This window comes from Solea senegalensis, unplaced genomic scaffold (assembly GCF_019176455.1).
Source record: "Solea senegalensis isolate Sse05_10M unplaced genomic scaffold, IFAPA_SoseM_1 scf7180000015604, whole genome shotgun sequence".
Classification (NCBI taxonomy): Eukaryota; Metazoa; Chordata; class Actinopteri; order Pleuronectiformes; family Soleidae; genus Solea; species Solea senegalensis.
In genome coordinates this window covers 1,817-25,989 of record NW_025321382.1, presented here as the reverse complement: position 1 = coordinate 25,989, position 24,173 = coordinate 1,817, and the positions used below count along the sequence as shown (strand labels likewise).

General features: G+C 42.7%; 1 protein-coding gene across 3 annotated transcripts; it reads left to right on the top strand.

Annotated features, from left to right (window-relative positions):
• The first annotated feature begins 614 nt into the window (after nt 1-614).
• On the top strand, nt 615-22,088 carry rnf111 (ring finger protein 111). Of its 3 annotated transcripts, none has more exons than XM_044017569.1 (15): nt 617-1,295; nt 3,251-4,139; nt 6,337-6,469; nt 13,725-13,879; nt 15,099-15,200; nt 15,283-15,650; nt 15,935-16,187; nt 16,912-17,266; nt 17,360-17,485; nt 17,592-17,709; nt 18,558-18,638; nt 18,995-19,090; nt 19,326-19,412; nt 19,801-19,904; nt 20,646-22,088. In XM_044017569.1, the coding sequence occupies exons 2-15, from the start codon at nt 3,266-3,268 to the stop codon at nt 20,761-20,763; spliced, it is 2,970 nt and encodes a 989-aa protein (XP_043873504.1). In that variant the 5' UTR covers nt 617-1,295; nt 3,251-3,265; the 3' UTR covers nt 20,764-22,088. The 3 variants fall into 3 exon arrangements, with proteins under 3 accessions (XP_043873503.1, XP_043873504.1, XP_043873502.1); XM_044017567.1 differs by having other exon boundaries at nt 15,006-15,200; XM_044017568.1 differs by lacking the exon at nt 19,326-19,412 and having other exon boundaries at nt 615-1,295; nt 15,006-15,200.
• Nucleotides 22,089-24,173: the final 2,085 nt, after the last annotated feature.

The window sequence follows — 24,173 nt, the reverse complement described above, 5'->3', positions numbered from 1 at the left end:
GTAAAATAAATCTGTTCAAATGTTCAGTCACATAATGATAATAGTCTCATAGTCTCTGGTAAGTGTATTTGTTAATGAAGCAGAGTTTTGTAAAATAACTGACATGAAAACAAGTAGACTTGACAACAACAACAGCAGCAGCATAAACACTGACAGAATCCACTCTGTCAAACATTTTTATAATTTAACATAACTTCACCTGAGCACGTTTTCTATCTATCTATCTGTCTATCTGTCTATCTATATACATACATATGTAATTAATGGCTCATTTTCTGTAATTCATCTTAACTTCTTGTCTGAACCATCACCATGACTCTGTTGCCTTTGCACAGATGTTAAACTGCATCCATGAGACAGATGTGCTGCCTGCTGAACCAGAACGTTCTCCTCGTGCACACTTTTATAAACAAGTCTATGACGCACACACAAACAAACGGCACGAGGACACCACTGTCTCTCTATTTTATTTTGGCCTGATGGATTTATCAGGAGTTTTGTCTCCACGTCCCACCTACATCCACTAGTGGGCGCTCCAGTATCGAGAATGGAGGACATGGAGCGAGGGAACACACGCGACACCGATGCAGTATCGCGTGTCCTGTCAGTGCTGAGCAGGACAGACCTATAATTACACACTTGACACTGCAGATGTGGTGGACTCAGTGTTTTTTCTTCCGTTTATTCTGGGCTGCCTTTAAATCGCTTAAGCCGAGCTGTCGTAAAGTGTCGTAACGCGGCTGCTCGTCGGTTGCTGGCAGGCAGCGATGTAGCGCCCCCGCGTGACGCTCCGTGTAACAGCTGCGCTGTGGCCGCGAGCCAGAGCCAGCGAAAACGACGACCTGCTGGGTAAACAACAGGGGATACCTCGGAAGGCAGGAATGGGAAGTTCGTCGAGGGCGAATAGTGAGACACTCGTGTCTTTTCGAGCCGCGGACACGAGAGTGGAGTCGCCGCTGTAGTCGACACTCGCCCGGATTCAGGTGTTCGTCAAAATGGCTGAGTGTAGTCGGCGATTTGATGAGTGAAGTGAAGCTAGGCTTTTGGTTAGCTTAGCTCGTAGCTTCTCAGGGCCCATTAGCGTCGATGTTTTCTCTCGGCTCAGCTCGGGACCGTGTTGTCAGTTTGTCGCTCCCTGCCACGAACGTCCTCGGACTGCGGTGTGTGCGCGGGCCCGTGTAGCTCCAGCCACGTTAGCAGCCGTTTTCAGCGCCTGTCATCGTTTCTCACGGGATTTTGCTTCACATGTTTGAAAAAGGACGGTGACACATTTCGAAAGAAGGACTTAAACCCAGGTACGTGTTGTCTTTGTTGTCTTGTGTCTGGAGTAAATGTCACTTAGCTAGTTGGCTTAGCCACTTTGGCTGCCCCTGGTTCGTGTTGGATCGGAACACATCACTAACGGCCAACATTGCATTACACATTCACATTTGTGTCGCCCTCACTGTTAATACCACTTTACTGTGGAGTCAGCCAGTGTTTGTGGGACACACACACACACACACACACACACAGCGCTGCTGCTGCTGCTGAGCTCATAGTAATTGTTCAACGTTATTAAAACTATGCACAGCATCACTTTCAGCCTCAATACGAAGGAAATCAATCCGTGTAGCTCAGATTTTGTCTCATGTGAATGCTCGGTTGTCGTTTCACTGACTGAAAACAGTGATCTCAGCACCCGATGAACCAGATTCACTCGCACATCTTTAATTATTTCACTGTTCGTATGTTCTTCTGTTGGTCGTAGCCTCATTAAAGTGAGTAATATGTGGGTGTTTGTGTGTCCTCTGAGAGCCTTTTATTATTAATGTATGTCATTGCCCAGCTTTCTCTGTGGCATCTGAACAATTCTAAGTCATCAGAGACTTGTGAGTCAAAGCAGTGTGGCTCATGTTCTTAATGGCAGGTTCACTGGATTCACAGTTTCCAAGAAAGTCATCTCATGGCATCATCATCATCATCATCATCAACAGCAGCTGCAGCTTAATTGACTGGCGCACGAGTCTGTGGTTTCTCCCCTGTTGTTAATAATGCTAATAATGAAATGCACGATAGGCGACACAGAAACATGTGAATGTAGTCAAATAGTAAGAGAAATGTAAAGTGAATATAGCTGTGGGTGTGACTGTGTCATTGTTTTGCAGCTGAGGCCAAAAACATTTCTCTGAAACATATCTGCGTACAGGCTTTGTTTACAGTGAGTTTTATTTTGATCAACAGTAAATTACACAGGGACACTCATCATATTTTTATAAATATTTTTTCAATGCAGAATTGCAAAGGAATGCATCTTAAAAGCTTCTCGCATCAGCACAAAGTTTGGATGGGGCTAGAAACGTGGAGGTTGTGTCAAATCGTGAAAGTAATCGTGCTGGGATTTCGTTTTCTTATTACATCAGAAAATGTGGCTAGTGTCTTGTTTGAGTGGTATTACCAGCACGTAGGGCATGAGCGTGCACTTTTCAGTCATTTTCAGTTATACTGATAATATGCTGCTGCAAACGTGTGACATGATGTGATTAATGACAGTGGTATCTTTTAATAGAGATATCCACAACCATTTAATAACTCATGCTAGGAGCAATCAATGTTTATAGTTTTGTTTTGGAATAATTTTTTTAATCATATTTACTTTTTTCAACTGCCTTGAACACTGTGTGTGTGTTTGTGCCCAGACTCTGATCCAGGATCAGGGATCATGGTTCTAGAATGTTAATGCCATAACTTTATAGCCTAATTTATCTTGTGTGTGTTGTATTACTTTGCATTGTAAAAACATACCTATCCTATTAATGTGCAGTAATATTTTGCACACGATCATATCACCGTATGAGTTGTTGTTGTTGAACATGTGAGCATCAGAGCATAGGAATGGTGTAACTGAGATGCACATGCACCAAAATAGCACTTTTTTCCAATGCGATGATCAGTAACAACCTTGTTTACTATATAGTTTTATGGACATTTCAGGGCATGGAATCAAAGAAACCAATTTTGAGTTTCTGCTTTCCCTGTAACGTAAGCCATGCCATTGCTAACACCTGGATATTAAGGTCATGTGACTCCTGCAGATACACATGAAAGCATTACATTGACTCACTCACATTTGTGTTAGCTCCATCCTCTGATTTAACAGATCTGAGCAGATTGTGTGATTGTGCTGCCTGGGTTTATCACTGATATTTGGATGAACCATTGATCATTTTGTTACTGACACGATGATAATCTTTTCCTTGTCCTTCGTAAGGATTCACCTGTCACCATGAAGAGTGAGGTGCCATCTGAGGCCCCCAGACGACAGGAGCATCTGAAGGAGCCTCTGGTTAACCCAGAACCAATGGAGGCTGCTAAGAGCTTCCCTGACAACATGGAGGTTATTGGAAAGGCAGGCAGTGAATTTGACACCCTGTGTGAGTCCAGGCATCAGGCCCTGAGGGACACAGCAACACTCCGAGACTCCGAGAGGAACCTCCCCGGACGTAGAAAACGAAAAGGCCAACAGGCAGGACCGTCAGACTGCTCTCTGAAAGAGGGCCACATTAGTGAGGGTTCACTGGCCCCTCAGCATTCAAGGGTAGAACATTTACAGCACCCCAGTGAGGATGAACATAATCATGAATCCTCTTTTAGTGACTGTGCTTCCTCCCCGTCCTCGAGTTTGAGATTCGGGGACTCGGACACTCTTAGCTCAGAGGACGATGAAGGGGAAGGTGGAGCGACAGAGGGCCAACACAAGGCTCCCGCCCTGACAACTGGAGGAGCCACTGGACGCGGCTTGCGGCCTGTTTTGGGTCGAACTCGGGGGCATCGCTCTCATAAGTGGGTGCGTTCTGAAGCTGAGCCGGTGTTGCTGAAGCGGCCGTGTCTGAGCCGACGACCGCTGCATAGGAAACGCTTTGTGAAAACAACTCCTGGAGGGGCTCAGCGGACTCAGAAGCAGAAGGAGCGACTGTTACTGCAGAGGAAGAAGCGTGAAGTGATTGCACGTAGGAAGTATGCTCTTCTCCTTAGCACCAGTAGTTCCAGCGAGGAGCTGACTCGGGACTCGTCCTCCCCCTCGTCTACTGAAGCTGATGAGCTCTATGTGGATGTGAGCAGCACCAGCAGCCAGGCTAACAGTGCTACTGTAGCCACAGGTAACTACACACCGTGACCTTAGTACACTAGAATCTTTGTATTTAATTGTAGCTTCTGTATTGCATCTACCATATGCTGTATTTAACTTGGTCAAAAGCATTGTAAACCAACAGAGAAGGCTTATGTAATATCCAGTGTCAACGCAGTGTGATCGCCACAATATTGTGGACTAGTGATGTCAGACATAATCAGATGCAATCACTATCGTCACTTTTTCTGTTTGTGATACTGTATTTAGAATCTTCAGTGCTACTGTTGGAGTAGTTAAAAAGCATTAGTACATCTACAGTAATATTAACCCATAATTATAATCAATTTAAAAAAAGAACAAGAGTTAGAGTAAGAAGAATACACATCTCATTTTCTTCTTTCCAGATCACTGCAGCATCACCTATTTTAATGTTGCCTACATGAAATAACTACTATTACTTAAGTTGAGCCAATGGCTTCCTATGTGATACGATTCTCCAAATGTGACTAAGAATCAGAAATGTTATTGTTAAATATGTTATTGTTGAACCCATCAGTGTGTACCTACAATAGTACAATACGTCTCCTACATTTAAACCAAGAGAACAAAGAAGGAGAGGGTGTGAGCGTCGTGAACGGTCTGCTGCTTAATTCCAGCCGTTGTTTGTAACTTAGTACAAAACCAAGATGGCACCAGTTCTGTTTCCCGTTGCAGAGTTGTTCTAATTCAGTGGCTTTACAAAAATCATTTAGGTTTGGTATGAACACGCCGTGCCAACCTTCTTTTTTATTGACTCACAATGACAAAAAGAATCAGACAATAAATCAAATGGTGAGTTTGCCAAAGTTTTGTGGTTATATAAGAGAATCCACCTCGCATGTTAATCAGAACTCGTGAAAACATTCTCACAGATCCACAGATCCACTGTACATGGCTGTTTTAACTTGTTATAAAAGGTTATAAACTGTTATCATAGCACTTGAGATCTGTGTAGACGTGATGAATGTTGTAACTTGCATTAGATTGTTTGTATGTTATTGCGAGGACCTCTGTGCCGCAGATGAAGGAATATCTACTCCCCTGAGCTTTTCAGGACCCCACACCTGGCAGGCTGTGATGGAAATCGCTGCCCTCTGTACTTGTTGGAACAACAGTTTTATGCAGCTTCTAAATCTAAACCATCACTTTCTGCCCTCGTTCTGAGCAAAGTAGCCGTGCATAGGAAAGGCACCTTCAACCTCCTGTTTTTGAAATGTTTCAGCGTCAGTATGTCCTGTGAAAAGCAAACCGTCCGCTCCCTGTTTTGCAGTGTTTTATTGTTTTATGTAGCCAGTTAGCTTCAGAAATATGTTCCTGTGGCCCTGAGGGAGAATGGAAAGTTAGTTGTTTTGCCTCTATGGTGGAAGGCAAGTGGGAGAAAACTGAAGACACTGTCGAGTGGCAGCTTTTGCATAGAAACAGCCGGTCTCACAGGGAAAACAAGGTATGTGTTTACAGCTGGGGAAAGCAAGGAGGCAAGTGATGAAACAAGGTTTCATCACACACCCAGTCCAGTGTTAGAGTGAGTGTGTGATATCACAGAGAATCATCCTTCCTCTACTCTATTGTCAACAGAACACCTGGATTGTTTTGTCATGTTCAAAAATATCAGTTGGTTTACCTAATCAAACAGTAAGCTCGTTAATTACAATTCTTCACCACTTTAAAATGCTTTTGTGTTTGTGTGACCATGTGAAGGCTTCACCACAGTGCCAGGCAGCTAGACTTGCAAAGGGTGCTAAGCAGCAGTTCTCATGAGACACTGGAATAGAAATCACAGTGGGGATTTTTGGACTTCACGAGCACGAGTCATTTAGTGATGTGCACAAAAACACACCCTGCACTGCCAAAGCAGAAAACCTCAGTCACAAACAAATGATAAAATAAATGCTTGTTGTCCTGTGTATTCATCACTGGTGAGGAGCGAGTTGATGCATTCATGTCTGTGCATAACCTGAAATAAACCTGTAGGTTTAACTGTGTTCAGATATATCACGGTCCTCCAATGGCACAGGTATGGCCTGAATAAAGAAGGCGGAGTCATTTGCTGTGGCTCATGTGTTAGATCTGTGGATGTGATGTGACAAAGTAACCGACACAGAAACATACAGAACACTGGACAGGGATCTTCATTGTTGTTTTATGGCATATCTGAGAAGTATCCTAACTTCCTCTGCTTTGTTCAGGTGCTCTAGATGAGGATGTGGTGGTGATTGAAGCAACACCAGCTCCGGCCCCCGCTGTCCCTGCGAGTGAGGAGATCAACGTCACGTCAACGGACAGTGAGGTGGAGATAGTCACCGTGGGAGATGGGTTCAGGTAGGCATCTCCACGTTTTCTGCCAAGCTTTGAAATGCTGTGTTTGAAGGTGAGACTGACGCTGTGCTTTATCTTAAAACATTTATGCATATTTTTTATCCATGATGTAAGGTACAGTAATGTTAGACTGCTGAATGTCACGTTGCTTATTATGGAACAAAAAAATCCTGCTTGGTTTGTAGCCCATCAATCTGATGTATTTACAGCTTCCACATTAGTGAGTGACAATGGCATTGATGACCATTTCCTGTTCTCATGTTGAATCTGCATTTTTATAATGGTAGCCTTGTCTGATAAAATTCACGTCATGGTTGTGCAGCGGTTTTGACAATGTTTCCTTGTATTTATGTCAGTGTCGTCGTGTCTGTGCAGGTAAAGCTCTATCTTATCTTCAATGAGCAGTATCTGCGACTGTCTTCTACAGAGTAGTTGAGGTGTAATATACAAAGGGACTTTATGCTGCCTGTAAAAGCCGCCTGAGGACGTGAGGGAAAATGTTGGCACCAGAAACATCCAACAGCAGCGGTCAATGGGGAAGTTTTAATTCTTGGCTGGCCTTGCAATGGTATAACTTCATTTCCTAATCACAGTGCTTTAGACTGACCAGTGGTGTTACTTCATCACTCAGAGAGTCAGCACCAGGTCTGCTGTCACTGTTGGACTCCAGCGATCTGTTAAATACCACCATTATTTAAAAAACAGTTAAAAAACAAACTTCCATGTTGGTGTCTGTCACAGTGATTTACACTCGTGTATCGCTCTCTCTACAACGAAGCACCAATGTCCTGGACTGACTTGTGCGTTGTGTGTGAGAATCTAACACACGTGTGATTGCATACAACAAGCGGAAGCAGCGGATGTAGCAATATTCAGGCAAACAATGAAGAAATAGATCATGTTGCAAGAAAGTCTAAATGTTTATAAGGACCTTTTGGTTTATGTTAACACTGTGATGATGACTGTTTATCTTAGTGTTGACAGTTATTCATCATTCTTTGCTGTAGCTTATCATTAGAGAGGGAAGCTTTAATGTACTTTGCATTGATGGAAGATTTGTACAGTCCTGTAAGTATAATAATTCATATATAATAATTATAATTCTCTTTGTGGATACCGTTTTGGGTTTTAGGACTAGAACGTAAGGGGAAGTATTTAAGTATACACACAGTATTGTCAAACACAAGAATGTTTGTAGTTGCATGACACACATTGCAATAAATCAGTTACTGCTTCATAGCAACTGAACATAAAGCACTTTAAGACAGTCACGTACATAGAGACGGATAATCTGTGGAGGGCAAACTTTTTAGGCAGGAACAGGATTAGAAATGAACAGTTTGGAACTAAAGTCAGAGAGGCAAGGTTGAGATAGTTTTTGGTCTTGTGCAGAGGAGGGATAGTGATGTTGAAGATGGAGCTGCCAGGCAGGAGGAAAAGAGGAAGTGAAGGTTCATGGATGTTGTGAAGGAGGACATGAGGACATGAGATGGTGTAACAGAAGAGGACACAAGGCAAGATGGAGGGAGATGATCTGCTGTGGCGACCCCTGAAGGGAGAAGCTGTGACTTTATGTCGTGCAGATCTACCCTACCAATGAAAGTGCAGTAGTGGCTCAGTCCCTATTCATCTATGTAGGAGCTTGATCTTGTTTGTTTAACATAAACAGTGCAGGTGCACTGCTAAAATGGCTGTCAACTGCAAGGCTGGCTTTTAAGGCTTCTTAAGAGCAAAATGTACACAAGGTGGGGTGTGGTGGACTTCTCCAGTGGATTTTGTTTGCTCATGGATTTCATAGCTAAGTTTGTAGACACAGGGACGCTGCATGTCTAGATGTTTATAGTAGTAAAAACACTTTATTATATTTTATTTATATTTATTACTAACACAAACACCCAACCCTCATCCGTTGCCTGGATATATGACCATTTGTCTTATAGATGGATGTTTGAGTTGGTCATTGTGAAGGTGTGGAGGAGGTGCCATTTTCTTTAACAAAAAACATTATTGTTCTTTGTTCATTTCAACAATGTACAAAACTGGGGTGTGTAGATATTCTATTACAGTAGGAAATATGTCTACATGACCGTGATAATTCAGATTTTCGACACACTGACACAGTTCTCAGATTAACTACTTAATATATACAGTGGGATTCATATTTCCCACCATCATTAACACGACCTGTGTTGTTGAATTCTTATCATTTCATAATCTGACCTCCTGTCGTCATGTTGGTGGCTGTGCACATGAATTCATTCCCCCTTACATCTGTGTTAACCTCTTTTTATCACCATTTCAAAGAGCTTGTCTCTCATTGTGTACGTCTTATTTCTTATTACCACATCAGTTATGTTTGAAAGTCGTTCTTGGAAATGATTACACCGAGCCTGGAATGCCGGAGCCTGTGTAATCTGCCTTTTTCCCGGACTTCCAAAGATGTCCTGGCTCGCCAGAGAATTCACTGATGAGCCTCAGTAAAGGGGGGATGGGCAGCAGTGGAGAATCAAAGGCCAACAGAATGAGCAGTGAAATCTGTGTTTACTCTGTGAATGGTCCAGTGTGTGTTCGTGTGTAGATGATGTTAACACACACACACCGCAGTTAATATCATAATCGATCCAAATATGTTTGCACTGGTTTGTTGATTAGTGGTTGGGTTGTTGTTATGTTGTTGCCTGTGAATCAATTGTGTTTTGACAAATCCTGGATTCCTGAAATTGTGGAAGTGATGTTAACTTGCAAAAATCAGCTTCATGGAGCACTGATTGGTCTACTTGAATAATAATCCCCTTTTTACATAAGCAAATAAAGCCTCTCATTTAATGTTTTTCTCTGTTTATATAGTATAATAGTGTTTATTATGTGTGTGGATCATGCAGCGTTGCAGTCAGATACAGTTGTAAATGCTTGGACATGGACAGCTTCTCTTCATTATCTCCTTCTTTCCCTCAGAATGTCAAAGTTTATCCAACTCTAGCAGTTTAGAGACATGGTGCAAACTATCATGTTATTTTAATCCAACCCTGCTTTTCTCACATTTCTCAGTGACATGCTGTCAGTGATGATTCTTACATTTGAACTGCAGTCTGTTATTTATTTGCTCATGCCACTCCACACTTTGCTCTCTTGTAAAGCAGTGCATTAGGGGAACATTCCACTGCTTTAACTGTGGCATGCGGGGCGTGTTCGGCAGTCGCTTTACTCAGAGCTCAGCGAGTTACAATAAACAAGCATTTTGTTGCTGATGAAGATACATTTGAAGTCTCTGCACGGATTCTGCAACTCAGCTCGGGACAGATCACAAAAAGTTCTTAAATGTTATTACACCTTTTTGACCACAACATAAAAGTTGTGCGTGAGATGGTTAAAAAAAATCATTTGAATTTCATGAACAAATGACGGATGCGTCGATATACCATCAACACCAAAACACCACAAAACAACTACCAAAACTCTTCTGACCAATCAAGACATTAGTGTGAAATATTTGATCCCCTATCATTTTAAAACAGGAAGAGACATCTTTGATCAGATGAATAAATTCCCAGTTGATCGTTATCCTGGAAATACCTCTGCCATGTTGTTATGAGACCTGTTTTCTTTGTGACTGTTTAGTTGGCATGTCAAAGTAAACAAGTTATACCATAGTACTAAGAGCATGGTTTTACTCACTCTCTTCCTGAAGTGTCCTCAGACAAACGACACACGAGGACCAGGCCATGGAGCTACATGACATGGTCAGAAGATCATATTGTACTTATTTTGATTGATGTTGTGATTAGATTAGGATCCAACATTGGTATGACAAAACATATGTCCATATCATGAGGATTTTTTTTAATTCCTGTAGCACTGTGGTATTTCACCACAATGGAAATTGTATTCTTATCCAATCATTGCAATGTCTTTTGATTTGGATATTGCACTCAGTCATATTAAGACCATCTCTATCATCTATCATTAGCAGACGGGTCGTGTGGGATGTGTACTGTATTAGAACTGAAACAATTAATCTATTAATCGATTATGAATCGATTATGATAATAATCGTTAGTTGCAGCTCTATACTGTGTATATAGGACTTGACAAGTGGGTCAGAAACAGGTTTACTGGGTGCTCCTGCAAGTACCACAAGCCCGTCTAAGTACACAGTGTATACTGTATTTTTTTTATCATATTGATGATGCCAATTGCCTCTCTTTTATTTTTCTCATTACAGATAAAATATACGTCAGATCAGTGATGACTGACAACAGTTCAAAGTTGCCGCCTCAGTGCTAAGAGTTACAGATTTGAATAATTGTGAAGATAAACTTGAAAGTGTTTACCACTCTTAGATTGTGCTATTCCTTCCCTGTACGATCTCCTCCCCTTTAACTCCCAAACTCCCAGCCTTGGCTGCCAGCAGCCTCTGTTGCAGCAGTTTACACTACATTACCGCAGTGCTCAGCCGTGCTCCCATCCCCGGGGTACGTGGCTCTCATCACATTGGCTTGGCACCACCTCAGCTTCACGAAGACACCCATTCCCTTAGTTTTCATGTTTACAATATACTGTTTTCCTCTTGACTACCCCTCCACACTCAGGGGGTCTTGGTGGTAAACAGATATTTGCAAAATAATCCCAGGTCTACTTAATTAGATAGTCATCCCTAGTGGGTAGTCCTGCTCCCAAGGTTCATCCCAGAGCTGAGGTGCCTGGCCAATTAGACCCCAGTACAACCACTATGTGCCCCCCTCTGCATACTAACCCTCATCGCTGTCGGTGTGTCTGCAAGTGTTTATAGTTTGCTTTTGCTGTTTATAAATGAAATCATATAAGTAACTTCCATGATTTCCTTGTCGTAGTTGTGCAACATGTCTCATAGGAAATTGATCTGGATTTAGACGGCGAGAGCTTCCCACACAAACCACAGATAAAGCATTTCCTGAGTTAAACCATATCTGACGAAAGTGATCGATGCCCAGTTTGCATCACGAGGATTACATTGAACATTTAAGAAGTCCATAAAATGTCAACCTGTTAGTTATGATTTTACTGTAACCTTATTGTCAGTTCACCTTTACTCACACATTTGATTCTTGTGTCCTTAATTTGTTTCTGAAATCCTCTTCACATCTGTCTCACTGTCAGTAAGTAAAGTTGTCTTTTCAGCAGTGGTGCTGGCGTGCCAGTGTCCATGAGTGTGCGATGCTGGGGCAGCCCATAATTCAAAATGGTTGAATATTTAAATGATCATCAGTGCTCACACTGTAAAGCAACCTACACACTCTGTCCTCCTGTCCTCCTGTCCTCTCATGGGCTTTTATTTTTACACCTTAGCCGTTCAGGCTGGGTCAGTCTGGATCTGTACACACTGACTGAGCATGTCTTGTCTCGGGTCAAAGGAAACGATGATGAAGAAGAAGAAGAAGGTAACATGCCTGAAGTTATATGAGGAAGTCTGCCAGTACTCACACATGTACAAGTCAGAATATGAGGACGTACAAATAAGTTGAAACTTGTGGTGAGAAATTGCCACTACTGGAATTGAAAATGAGACTTGACCGAGACTGAGCCAACCCTCTTCAATATGAATGAAACTGCAGACCTGGACCTTAGACAGACAACATGTATCTCTAATTTACTTTCCTAACCTCAGCGCAGTGGTCACCATCATTTTTAATACACAATACTACATTGAGTGGAGAGCAAATATCAAACACATACAATAATCTTGTCCACAGTATTGTCTGTTTCTCGGGGAAGCGCCCCGAGTCTTCCACATGTTTTTGCATATATGGCAGTGGCACATCAACGCTAAACCAGCTCGATTCACTCCTGAGTTTGGTCTGCAGCAAATGCAGCCACAGTAGAAAAAAACATGCAGAATCCCGGCAAGAATTCAATGGATCATTTGATAATTTGTGTCTATGGTTTAATCGATAAGGATCAGTTTAGAATTGACGAGGCCATGCTGTGTTGACATACTGATATACAGCCTTTTCCCTCTGCTCCTGTGTACCTCTAAAACTCTCCCAGGGAGTAGCACTGAAATCCCGAGCCGCAAAGCTCCATGGTATCCAGCTTTATGGCACTCCCATACAGTCTCTTACCTCTCGTCCCTTGGGCTCACCCCTCCTCCCTCTGATCACCTGGCCTTACAGCACTGAGGGGGGAAATGTGGATATTCCCTGGTCTCTCACTTCAGAGCAAGGCTTAGAGCAACAGAAGCTTTTGTGAGAGAAAATTAAAAGGGAGTAAAAGGGCAAGAGCATATCGAGTTGGAAGTGAGGGAAAAGGACAGCGTGTGCAAAGAATACTGAGCTTTAGATGGAAGTGATGAGGTGGTGGTGGATGGAGCTCTGTGTGACACACAGGTGTTGGTGCTCATTCCATTTCAGTCCAGATAAGTTTGTCCTGTCATAATATCGTGATACAGATTCATCAGGTTGTGCTAGTTGTTAGGTTAAAGGTACAATAGTTAACATTTGAGATCAAACTTGTGATTGTTATGTGTGTCACACAGTGTAATGATGACTGGGATGGAATTTTCCCTGAAAAGTGATGGCTTGATTTGGAACTCAACAGAACTGTTTTATTCCATATTCCAAAACACCTGTGAATCACACTCAGCTGGTACCTGCTGTGTTCTCACTGCATTTAGCCACTGCTGCGTCTCTATGCTAGTGACACAACTGTTAATAATTCATCTGTTAAACAAGGCTCAGTTGATCGATCAGTGCCCGTTAATAAGTGTGCTTTCACTTTGCAGTTGGGATGAAACCATTCGATATTCAGTTCCCTTACTGGTCCAATACTGCTCAAAGTCACTGGGTCAGATATCAGAAACCATAAATATCACATAACACTGCCCTGCATGTTGTAGACGTTTCCCTGCTCCAACACACCTCATTCAAACGCTCGTCATCAGCACTGATGACTGCAGACGCCTGATAACGACCCGTTTATTTGAATCTGGCGTGTCGGAGCAGGAAAACATCTAAAAGAGGACCAGGGTTGAGAAACCCTGGTATGGAGCCACTCCTGTGACCAGTGACTGTTGGTGTTCACTGTCATGAAAGGTGTCTACTGTGCTTACTTACACCAACACCAGTTAAAAGCATCTACCCTCTTGTAAAGGACTCTGGTTCTGTCAAAGCAGATGCTGCACTGATGTGTATTGATGCTCCTGCTGGTTTGGTTTACAGAAAAGTTGATTGAGAATGGCTTTTTGTTGTGTTTGTGTGTGTGTGTGTGTGTGTGTGTTCTACAGGTCTCGCTCAGTGGGGGGCCTCAGCAGGATTTGGGCTAGTAGTTGTTCCCAGAATCGCCTTCAGGAGCCTCGCGGACGGCACCGACTCTCCACTGTTATCCAACCACTGCGTCAGAATGCTGGTGAGGTGGTGGATCTCACTGTCGACGAAGACGGTAAGAATGAACGAAGCACATTTGAACCTTCCTGTTTTTTTCTTTTAGATTCCTTAGTTTATTCTCAGCTATAGTGAAGCAGATACCTCTGTCTGTGTGTGTGTGTGTGTGTGTATACTGTACCTGAATTGTCCTATCATGGGATTAATAAAATCTTATCTTAAAGCAAACTCATTAAATACAGTAAGTTTCCTACTTCCTTATGACAGTCTATTATCAGTGTCAAGACAATTTAACACCAAGCACTAATATCAGTTAGAGTTTAACTCGATAGTTTTTAAAACGTGAACATGAGGTAAGAGATTAATGGAGGGATATTAAAATATACTACCTGTTTATAATTTGTGTCGTACAATTTACTTTTACAGGTGTGGTAATGATGTCTGTAAAACTAATTATATAAAGTCTAAAGGAAATCAATCTCCTTTGCAGTTATGAGAATAGAAGCTATATTGCTGTATATTAAATATCAACATTAACCTCGAGCAGCATCATATTTATTTGCATTTCTTAAAACGGCACACAACTACTTTATTTCTGTAAAAGTAGGTTAGTTTGTAACCTTGGACGTTGATGAAACTGAAGTCGATGCATGGGCCCCACGACACCTGTGGGATCAGTCACAATGGTTGAGCATTAAAGTATTTGCATTTCTTAGAATAAAGAAGAGTAAATTACTTTGTGAATATGAAAAGTAGAGAGAGTTCCTGCTCATGCAAATGTCAGCATTTGTTTTTGGGACAAACCTCAGCTACTTTCCACACAAGCATCTGTTCAGAGAGGAGGAGCAGCTGCGTTTGTTACCCTGCACATTGTGTGACAGACAAAAGCTGCTTTCCAACATGAACTGCAACCCAGAACTTGTTGGAGTTCATTCTCGTGAATGCAAATGTCCAAATCAGTTGAACTGAACATGACATTGACCCTGCTCCCGAGTACAAAGTCTGGGCTGATGTGCAAACAGATAAAACACCAGACTCTAGTCATAAGTCAAACATCATTTGATGACGACAAACAAGTTAATTAGTATATTATAACATATACCGTTCTTAATTTAACATTTCGGCAAAGGTGTATACGATTCAGCCATAAAGTAGGATTTAATTTCATTTCTTTTTCTGTTCAGATCTTTCAGTTGTGCCAACAACATCTGGCAGCATTCACACACAAACAGTCAGGTCATCCTCATCATCATCTTCCCATCATGCCTCTACCTCAGAGCTCAATGATGCCCCAGGCCCCTCTACTAGCTGCCCGGGCTCACTATCTGAAATCACGCACACACAGAGGCCGAGTGGCTCTTCTCGCACAGCCACAGAAGGTAAGACTGTACTGTACTGCAGCTCACTTTTATTTATTTGGTCGTTGTTTGTTTTGCTTAATTATGTCCTGTACTCTGATAGATGACAGCAGAGCGGGTTTGTCGGGTACTGCAGGAGAAAATGCAGGCACAGCCATGCCCAGACTCCCCTCCTGCTGTCAGCAGCATTCCCCGTGTGGAGGCCCCTCTCCTGGCCACCTTTCCCTGGGCCACTCCCATCCAAGCTGCCTGCAGGCATCGTCCTCCCAGCAGACCAGCAGCTCACAGCACAGTCACAGCCACAGTAACGCTCACCACTTCCTCCACCACGTCCATCACCCGGCACCGCAGCCCCCAGGAACGTTGCCATTTCAGGAGCCCAGCTGCCCCGTGGAAAGGCCCAGCGCTCTGCCTGCACCGTGCGCCGGCAGTAGCAGTGGCGGCAGCAACACGACCCACTACCATGACCAGGTACGTCACCAGCACACCGTACTGTAGCTGTAGAACAGTGTGTTTGCATGACTGAATCCTGCGAGTAAACCTAAGCAGTGACTGTTGACTGTCTGACGCTAATGCTTGAGCTAACTCACAGCCGCCAAACCGCTTGCGCCGAGTAACACACATATTTTCAGAAACGAGCCGGTAGTTGAACTTCCTAACCCCACTTCCTGCCCGGCCCTCTCCTTCTGAACCCGGAGGGGACGACAGAGGTTTGTCCCGTTTCTCTCTGTAACGCCTCTGCATTCCTCCCACAGCAAACTCTACCAGTGGACCTGAGCAGCAGCAGTATTCGTAGTGGTGCAAATAGCGGTGCAAGTTTCCATGGCAGCAACTCGGCCTTTGACCCCTGCTGCCCAGGCTCCACCTCGCGGCCCCCTGCTTTCGTTTCTCAGGCCAATCCTGGGCCCAGCCAGCCGGCGGTGGCAGACTCGTTCAGCTCCTCCATGGTGGCTCAGCCTCAGCCACAAACACAACCCCAGCCCTGCAGACATTACATCCACCCCTCCTGTGAGTAAAGGAAACGACACACTGGTCTAATGTCTCTGATGTTTGTTCGTATTAAAACATTAAGCGTCTGCTGCTGCATTTGGTAAAATCCCTCTTTAGTTGTGTCGTAGTACTTAAAAAGTGTCAGACAGCTCTACTCTTAAACTCCTAATGTTTATAGTAATTAACAGCAGCTGGTGCGTTATATTCTGTACCCGGCAGAAGCAGGATGTGTGAAATGGTGTCAAAGCTCTCTGAAGAGTTTGAGTTAAGCTTCATCCATACAACAGGTTTTTTTTCATTTTAAGATAAAAACAGTCTTCGTCCAGACGAGTGTTTAAGCATCAGAAGTATCACGTAGTCGTGTCTATATTAACGTCACACTGGGCATGTGCATGTAAACAGGAAGTGGGTTCTCGTGTTCTCGTGTGTGAAACAGCGACGGTGGAAAGCAAGTACAAGGACTTCTGTTTTAAAAACTGAAAGTTGTCTTGGAATGGCTGAGATGAGGGACACGAGCTGCAACGTCACCAGTAAATGTTGATGCCTTTCAGGCCTGATCATGTCTAAAGTCATGGTCATGGTCATCAGACCCCAGGACTAAACTATGTTCTCCCTCAGTATAAGTTTGGGGCTGAATGCTACAGAGAGGCGAGGCGAGGCGGTGGAAACACGTCATTAGAATGTCTTTTTATTGTAACAAAATCATTTCAAAGGTGTCACTTTGTTCTTTTCTTTTCACCAGATGGTTCTTTAGCGCGCTCACTGCATCATCAGCCCTCCGCGGCCTGTCCTCACTCCCATGGAAACCCACAGCTAACGCCTCAGTCAGCTCCACAAGGCGATTATGTCATTCCTCACTCCTTCCTTCCACCACTGCAGTCCCACCCTCCAGGCCACGCTGTGCCTCCTGCCCCTCCTCCTCCCCTCTCTAACCACCACCTCTCTAGTTCAAGTGCCCCACTGGCCCAGCACCTGTCTACAGAGCACCAGGCCCTGCCACACCATATGCCAGCACTGGGGGCCTCTGTGCAGAGGCTCCATCAACATGACATGCTGAGGGTGGAGGTGCAGAGGCGCAGGATGATGCAGCACCCGACGTAAGCGTGAACAGTGTTTATGTCTCCGTGTCGGATCAGATTCGGCCGTGAACCCCGTCCCTGTCAACCTGGTGTTTTCTATTTTCCTTGCAGACGAGCACACGAGCGTCCGCCTCCACACCCCCACAGAATGCACCCCAACTACGGCCATGGTCACCACATCCATGTGCCACAAACTATGTCTTCCCATCCTCGGCAGCCTGAGCAGAGAACAGCATGGTCAGTGTCCATGAATGAAATGTAACACCTGTGTTGTGTGTTGTGTGTTGTTGTTGTTGTCGTCGGTTGGTTGTGATGATGCATGTTTTACTCTTTTTGTCAACAGGGAGCTTGGCATCGAGGCTGGAGTAACTATGGCTCCCTACCCTTCAGGGCACTTGCACTCCCACTTGCCCCACTACCACCCTCCCCCCAGACTGCACCACTTCCCCATTCCCTTCATGGTGAGAGAAACCCTCCGCACACATGCATACATTAGCATAAATGAGGAAGAAGCACTGTTATATGAAGTCGGGCTGAGATTAATGGTGCTGGCTTCTTATTTGTAATATCAGTTATTTCAAGGATGGTTTGGTGAATCGGATGAATAATGCATGAGCAATTAATAGAAGCTCATCAGCCATTTCACATGCGCACACTCAACAAATCCACAAGCTTTGAGTCAGAGCCCACAAATACATGTTCACTCAGAACCACAAAACATTTACTTACATTTTACATTCAGTTCTTCTCCTTTGAAACATCAGAGCAAGTGCACATGAGTGAGAGTACAGTTATCCACACCTCACCACTGCCTGGATTTGCATGTTTTAAATAAGTTAAAGCAAGTGAATGATTTGATGAACTCAGTCGAGTTGATTAGTTTTAATGTGTATGCATCTGTGACCTTCATCATTACATACAGTCTGTGCCATGTGACCTCTTTTAGATCCTCCTCTAAATGTCTTCTTCCGATGACACCAGCACGTTCACACCTTCAAGAAGGTTTAAAAAAAGAATTAGCAGCTGTTCTTTTTATAGGATACAGTTAAACTGAATGTTCCCCCTGAGGAAAAGTTCACATCCCAGTTTTCATTAAAAAAAACACAACTCTATGTATGTACGTATATTATATATAAGTACACAAATACTAATCGACAACATTACTCTGAGCACTGACAGAAGGTTAGAGCCCCTTAAATGAAACCAGGCCTCTCAGACGTGTTGTCGTGCTGTATATTTATGTAATAAATGCATTTTCTCATGATTGAATGTGTTGCTTTCTTCTTCTTCTTCTTCTTCTTGTTCGCAGCACACTGGCATATCTGATATGACCTACCCGCACATTCGGTACATCTCATCTAGAATGACTGGCTTTGGAAGAACCTATGAGGTGAGGACTACGTTTTGTTTCTGATTGTTTTAAACTTCTCTCAGCGCGTTAACATGACGTCTGAGGTTATTGTGCTAGTCCGGCTAAAACTGGACTTTTAAAACACATGTGATTCTCAACTACAATTATAGCTCCATTCACCTGTTTCTCCATGTGCCTCAAAAGAGTAATACCTATTACAGACTGGGATTATCAGTAAAGTAAAGCAGTAAAAATTACATGTAAACTACATCTTGATTATGATCACATTTAAATGATCCAGTTGGCACTCGTTGTACATGAAGACAAATGTACGTGCACAGATGGAAAGCCCTGATGTCGGTGTCACAGCGTTGTTTTTAAACCTCTTCCACCAGGACCTGCTGCATTTAGAGGAAAGACTGGGGACTGTGAACCGAGGAGCCTCTCAGGGAACCATAGAGAGGTGCACTTACCCACACAAGTACAAGAAGGTGAGCACCTGTGAGCGCGTGTGTTGCTACTGTTTGCACTGTTGTAGGGTTGACTGTGCATGACTGTTGCAGTTTATTCTGGGACAGAGTGTGCATTGGTCTTTTGTGCTCATTTTAAACTGTAGTGTCTGTTACTGGAGATTGCAGCTGTGAAGACCTTGTTGGGGAAAAGTTTTCCTTAGAGGTTTCCAAATGTATCTAAACAAGCAATCTAACACCCTGCCACCCAATACAGAAGGTGTTGGAGAGAGACATTGACCAACAGTTAACCCCTGAAGCTTGGGCGTCTATTGGGAAAAATATGCACGCAACCCCAGAATCGGTGAGAAATAATGAACAAATCAATTTGGAAACATGTCTCTGCTCACATGTACAGTAGATGTTAGTGTTAGTCTTTGGGGGCCAGGGAATTCGGCTAATGATTTAAAGTAGTAGTTTAGCAGCAGTAGTTTAGATTTAGAGAAGATTGAAGGTTTTTTTGTTTTCAGGACAAAATGACCATTCTCTCTGTCCCCTAAGGAAGTATGTAATGTTTGTACTCAGTGTAATTTTCTCTTCATAAGCTACACAATAGTTTTTACACGTTTAATCTAAATCTAATAGTGACACAGTGTTAGTTCAGCAGTTGTTTACGCAGAGTTTTTAGAGATTGCTTGACTGACTGACGTCGTGTTCCCGAAGTCACGAGTCCAAACGTTTCTCACCGACAGAGAAAGCTGCATGATAAACAAGAGGAAGACGAGGGAGCCGACGAAGACACGGAAGAGAAATGCACCATCTGTCTGTCCATACTAGAAGAGGGCGAGGATGTCAGGTAAATGGTTCCCCTCCTGGGAGTTGGTGCTCACAGTTTTCAGGGTCAGGTGGCAGCTGCAGTTCTTCTCTTCCGTCTCTCCCTGGAGATATCTTTATTTTTTCTTTAACCCGTGGGTAAATTAATTTAGCAGAAAAAACCCCAGAGTGCCGTAAAATGAACGTCCTCAAGGAATTGAATTTTGGCACAGACTCAGGTTTTTTAGGAGGACGCTCTGCCCCCTGTTGGCAGCACATGAGATGATTAGTGTCACATTTGAGGATTTCACTGAATTGTTCACAGTCGAGACTTATTTTCATAAGTGAAGGTGTAGAAATGTATGAAATGGTTCTGTTTGTTTCTTTGGTCTTAAATGGTTTATCAAGAAGTTTAAGTCGTGAGTATTTAGAGCATTTTTAGTTTTTAGTGTTTATCTTTATGACATTAAAGCAACACACAGTCACACAGTAGAATCATGTGGTCAACAATGAGATTAGAATCCCGTCTCTCACAAGGTTAAGTTATATCTTGTTATTGAAGAATCAACATTAACATTAGCAGCATCTTATCATCTCCTCCATGGTCAGTAAACTACATCCTCAGCAAATGTCATCAACCGCCATCAAAGTGTGGGAAGTTATAATAAGTAACTATAATAATGATAATAATAATAATAAATGTGTTATTCTGATGAGCTGTTAACTGTTACACACAGTCTATAAAACACGCGCGCATGTGTGTGTGTGTGTGTGTTCTCTGCAGACGTCTACCATGTATGCACCTCTTCCATCAGCTGTGTGTGGATCAGTGGCTCCTCACCAATAAGAAGTGCCCCATCTGCAGAGTGGACATTGAGGCGCAGCTGTCTGCTGAGAGTTGATGCTGTTTTTATTTTCTAACAACCCTTTTGGTTGAAAGTTTATTTTGAGATCATAAGAATTTTCTCTTCAGTACTGCAGTCAACCAAAGATGGCATGAATTACCTGTGCAGCTCCATGATGAGAAAACGAAGAAGAAAAAAAACAAAGCATTGAGCCTAGAGTGCCAGCTATCACATATTACTACAACAGCTACAATTCTCCATTAAGGGTTTAAGATTTTATTGTATTTATAAAGCTTTTATGTAGCTTTGATCGTTTCCTCAAGTGTCATTTTTGTTTCTTGTTTCTCTGCATGTTTCCTTGCGATGCATTTCTTTGCACATATAACGTGGGCTGAACACAGCCTAACCGTCTGCAGGTGAGAATAACTGCTCTAGTAAAGATGCATTTCTGTAAACTCAATGCCTTGCTTTACTAGAATAGAATGTCAACCTTCAGTTTTTTTTAAAAAAACAAAACAAATAACATTGCAGGATTCATTTTTACCAACCATTGTATTGATTAGTTTATGTTTAGAAGATGTGGATTGTTAGTGAACGATGTTTTTAAGTAAATCAAGACATTCCTAACTAGGGAAATATGTTAACAGATCAGCTGCTGTATTAGTGCACACCCAGTATTTCTAGAGTGGAAATAAACTCCTCTGTTCACCTTCCTCCCAGAATATGCACATGCTTTGCTCCAACGACACCTCCCGCTCCTTTATTTGACTAAAACACCACCACAAACAGAATGTCGCCTCCTTCTCTTGACTGTTCTTTCTAAACTGAATGATTTCTGGGATCTGCTGTGAATCGTCATGTTGTTGGGCTTTCCCTGCAGACAGGCCTGTTACACTTAGCTTTCTGTAAGATGATCTCAGGTCTGCGTGTGTGTGTGTGTGAGAGTGAGTGAGTGAGTGTGTGTGTACAAAGTTTTCGCATGAGCCTGCAACCTGGGGTCACTGAGTTCATTTGATCCTGGCAGTGGTGTTCAGAGGGAACACACAGCTCACTGTGGGATTTACTGTTTGTTCTCTCACTTCAAACCATTTTTAAACACCTGCCCCTTTTGTCTGTCTCTGTAGTTCGGGGCAGCGGCGTCCATTTTGCTGCTGTGGAAAGTAAAACACTAATGCTGTTGACGAACCCACTCGCATAGACTTGCACAAGAGAGAAAAGTCGTGAATATGTGCTGAGGCCGTGAAAGTGAGAGCAGAGGAACGAGTGTTGAAATGCAGTACTTAAAGCAGGTATCCATGCATTCATTAACATTAAGGCACGAGGATCATATTCTGTGGGATTTATATTAGTTTTAAAGAATAATAAACTTGGAATAAATCTAATCTGGTTCCTTTCATTGGTGTCGTACAGTTCAAACATCCCAGACACTTGCTCCAACATGCACTAAAATAGGCTCTCTGAATAAAAGTTCAAAATCAGTTGGGTTACATAGAATTTAGAGCTTTGAAGGTTTTTACATGATTAAAACAAGATTTCTGATGTTTCAGCTTCTTAAATGTGAATATTTTCTTTCTTTCTTTCTTTCTCCATAAAACAAAGAAATCATTCAAAATGAATCATTTTGTTTTGTGGACAAAAACAAGACATTTTAAGAACATCATCATTTCCAGGTTTGACAAACACCGATCAACGTATTTTAACGATTACTCGATTGTCTCGTGAAAATAATCGATTACGACAGTAATTTGCATTAGTTGCAGCTCTAGTAGAATTCTTGTTAGTATGTTGAGTATTACACTAGTTCCATTGACTGATTTTAAAATGTGATTATCTATTGCTTTATCCACATGATGGTGGCAGGGAGATAGCTGACATGTTTATAATATTTATAAATTAACTTTGGTTCTGAGAAACAATGATTTAAATCAGATATATAACTTTAAAATAAAAGAATATTTAAGACAGAAATTCAAGTGCAGTGCAATTTATTTATTTATTTTATTGCATTTATTGTGCAAATATAGACAAAGTAACAAATGAAATAAGACAGACAATAAATAAACACATGTACATTACAATGTCTGTTTTTTCCTCAGAGCTGCTGGAGATCCTGCAGGAGGAAGTCAAATCTGCTGACTGCTGAAGTATTATGGGCTGTAATATAATATTCATGTGGGTCCCTGGACTCTCAGGATTATTAAAGGAGTTGAATTAAATGTCTGATAAACTGGCCAAAGAAATGATGAATATGTTGACGTCACCACTCTCTGTACACCGTGGCGTTTCCTCATAGAACAAGATTCAAGATTTAAGAGTTCTATTTGTCACATGCATGGTTTCACTCATGTAACCCACAGTGAAATGTAGCCCTGAGTCTGAGGCTAATACTGTAAACATGCACGGATGTAAAGGACTATAATAACAATAATAATGTTTTAAGAAACTATATTGAGTACTCTTGTATGTACAGAATAAACAACAGCAAGTAGAAACAAACAAAAGAGTCAAAGTGACAAATGATGCAGTTTTAGCAGCAGTAGTACTCAAGGTGTGTTGATTAATGTTTATATTGTGTTATCCATGTTGTGTATTGTCCACAGCTGTGGTTATTTTCTGGTCTCTGTGTGTAACAAGATAAAGGGACACAATGTTGTGAGACTTTGTGATGGGGAAAAATCAACAGTTGTGTGGAACAACTGTGACTGTAGAGGGCAGCAGCAGCAGCAGCAGCATTATAACTGACTGTAGAGAGCAGCAGCAGCATTATAACTGTGACTGTAGAAAGCAGCAGCAGCAGCATTATAACTGTGACTGTAGAGGCAGCAGCAGCATTATAACTGTGACTGTAGAGGGCAGCAGCAGCAGCAGCATTATAACTGTGACTGTAAAGCAGCAGCAGCAGCATTATAACTGTGACTGTAGAGGGCAGCAGCAGCATTATAACTGTGACTGTAGAAGCAGCAGCAGCATTATAACTGTGACTGTAGAGCAGCAGCAGCAGCATTATAACTGTGACTGTAGGGGCAGCAGCATAACTGTGACTGTAGAGCAGCAGCAGCAGCAGCATTATAACTGTAGAGCCAGCAGCAGCATTATAACTGTGACTGTAGCAGCAGCAGCAGCAGCAGCAGCATTATAACTGTGACTGTAGAGGCAGCAGCAGCAGCATTATAACTGTGACTGTAGAGCAGCAGCAGCAGCAGCATTATAACTGTGACTGTGAAAGCAGCAGCAGCAGCATTATAACTGTGACTGTAGCAGCAGCAGCATTATAACCTGTAGAGAGCAGCAGCATTATAACTGTAGAGCAGCAAGAGTAGAGGCAGCAGCAGCATTATAACTGTGACTGTAGAGCAGCAGCAGCATTATAACTGTGACTGTAGAGAGCAGCAGCAGCAGCATTATAACTGTGACTGTAGAGCAGCAGCAGCATATAACTGTGACTGTAGAGGGCAGCAGCAGCAGCA

Bases quoted from the DNA above. Each gene is read 5' to 3' on its own strand.
- rnf111 (XM_044017567.1), top strand. From the start codon at position 3,266: ATGAAGAGTGAGGTGCCATCTGAGGCCCCCAGACGACAGGAGCATCTG. The intron at 13,880-15,005 runs GTAAGAATGAAC...TTTTCTGTTCAG, and splicing joins TCTCACTGTCGACGAAGACG to ATCTTTCAGTTGTGCCAACA. The intron at 17,486-17,591 runs GTCAGTGTCCAT...TTTTGTCAACAG, and splicing joins CCTGAGCAGAGAACAGCATG to GGAGCTTGGCATCGAGGCTG.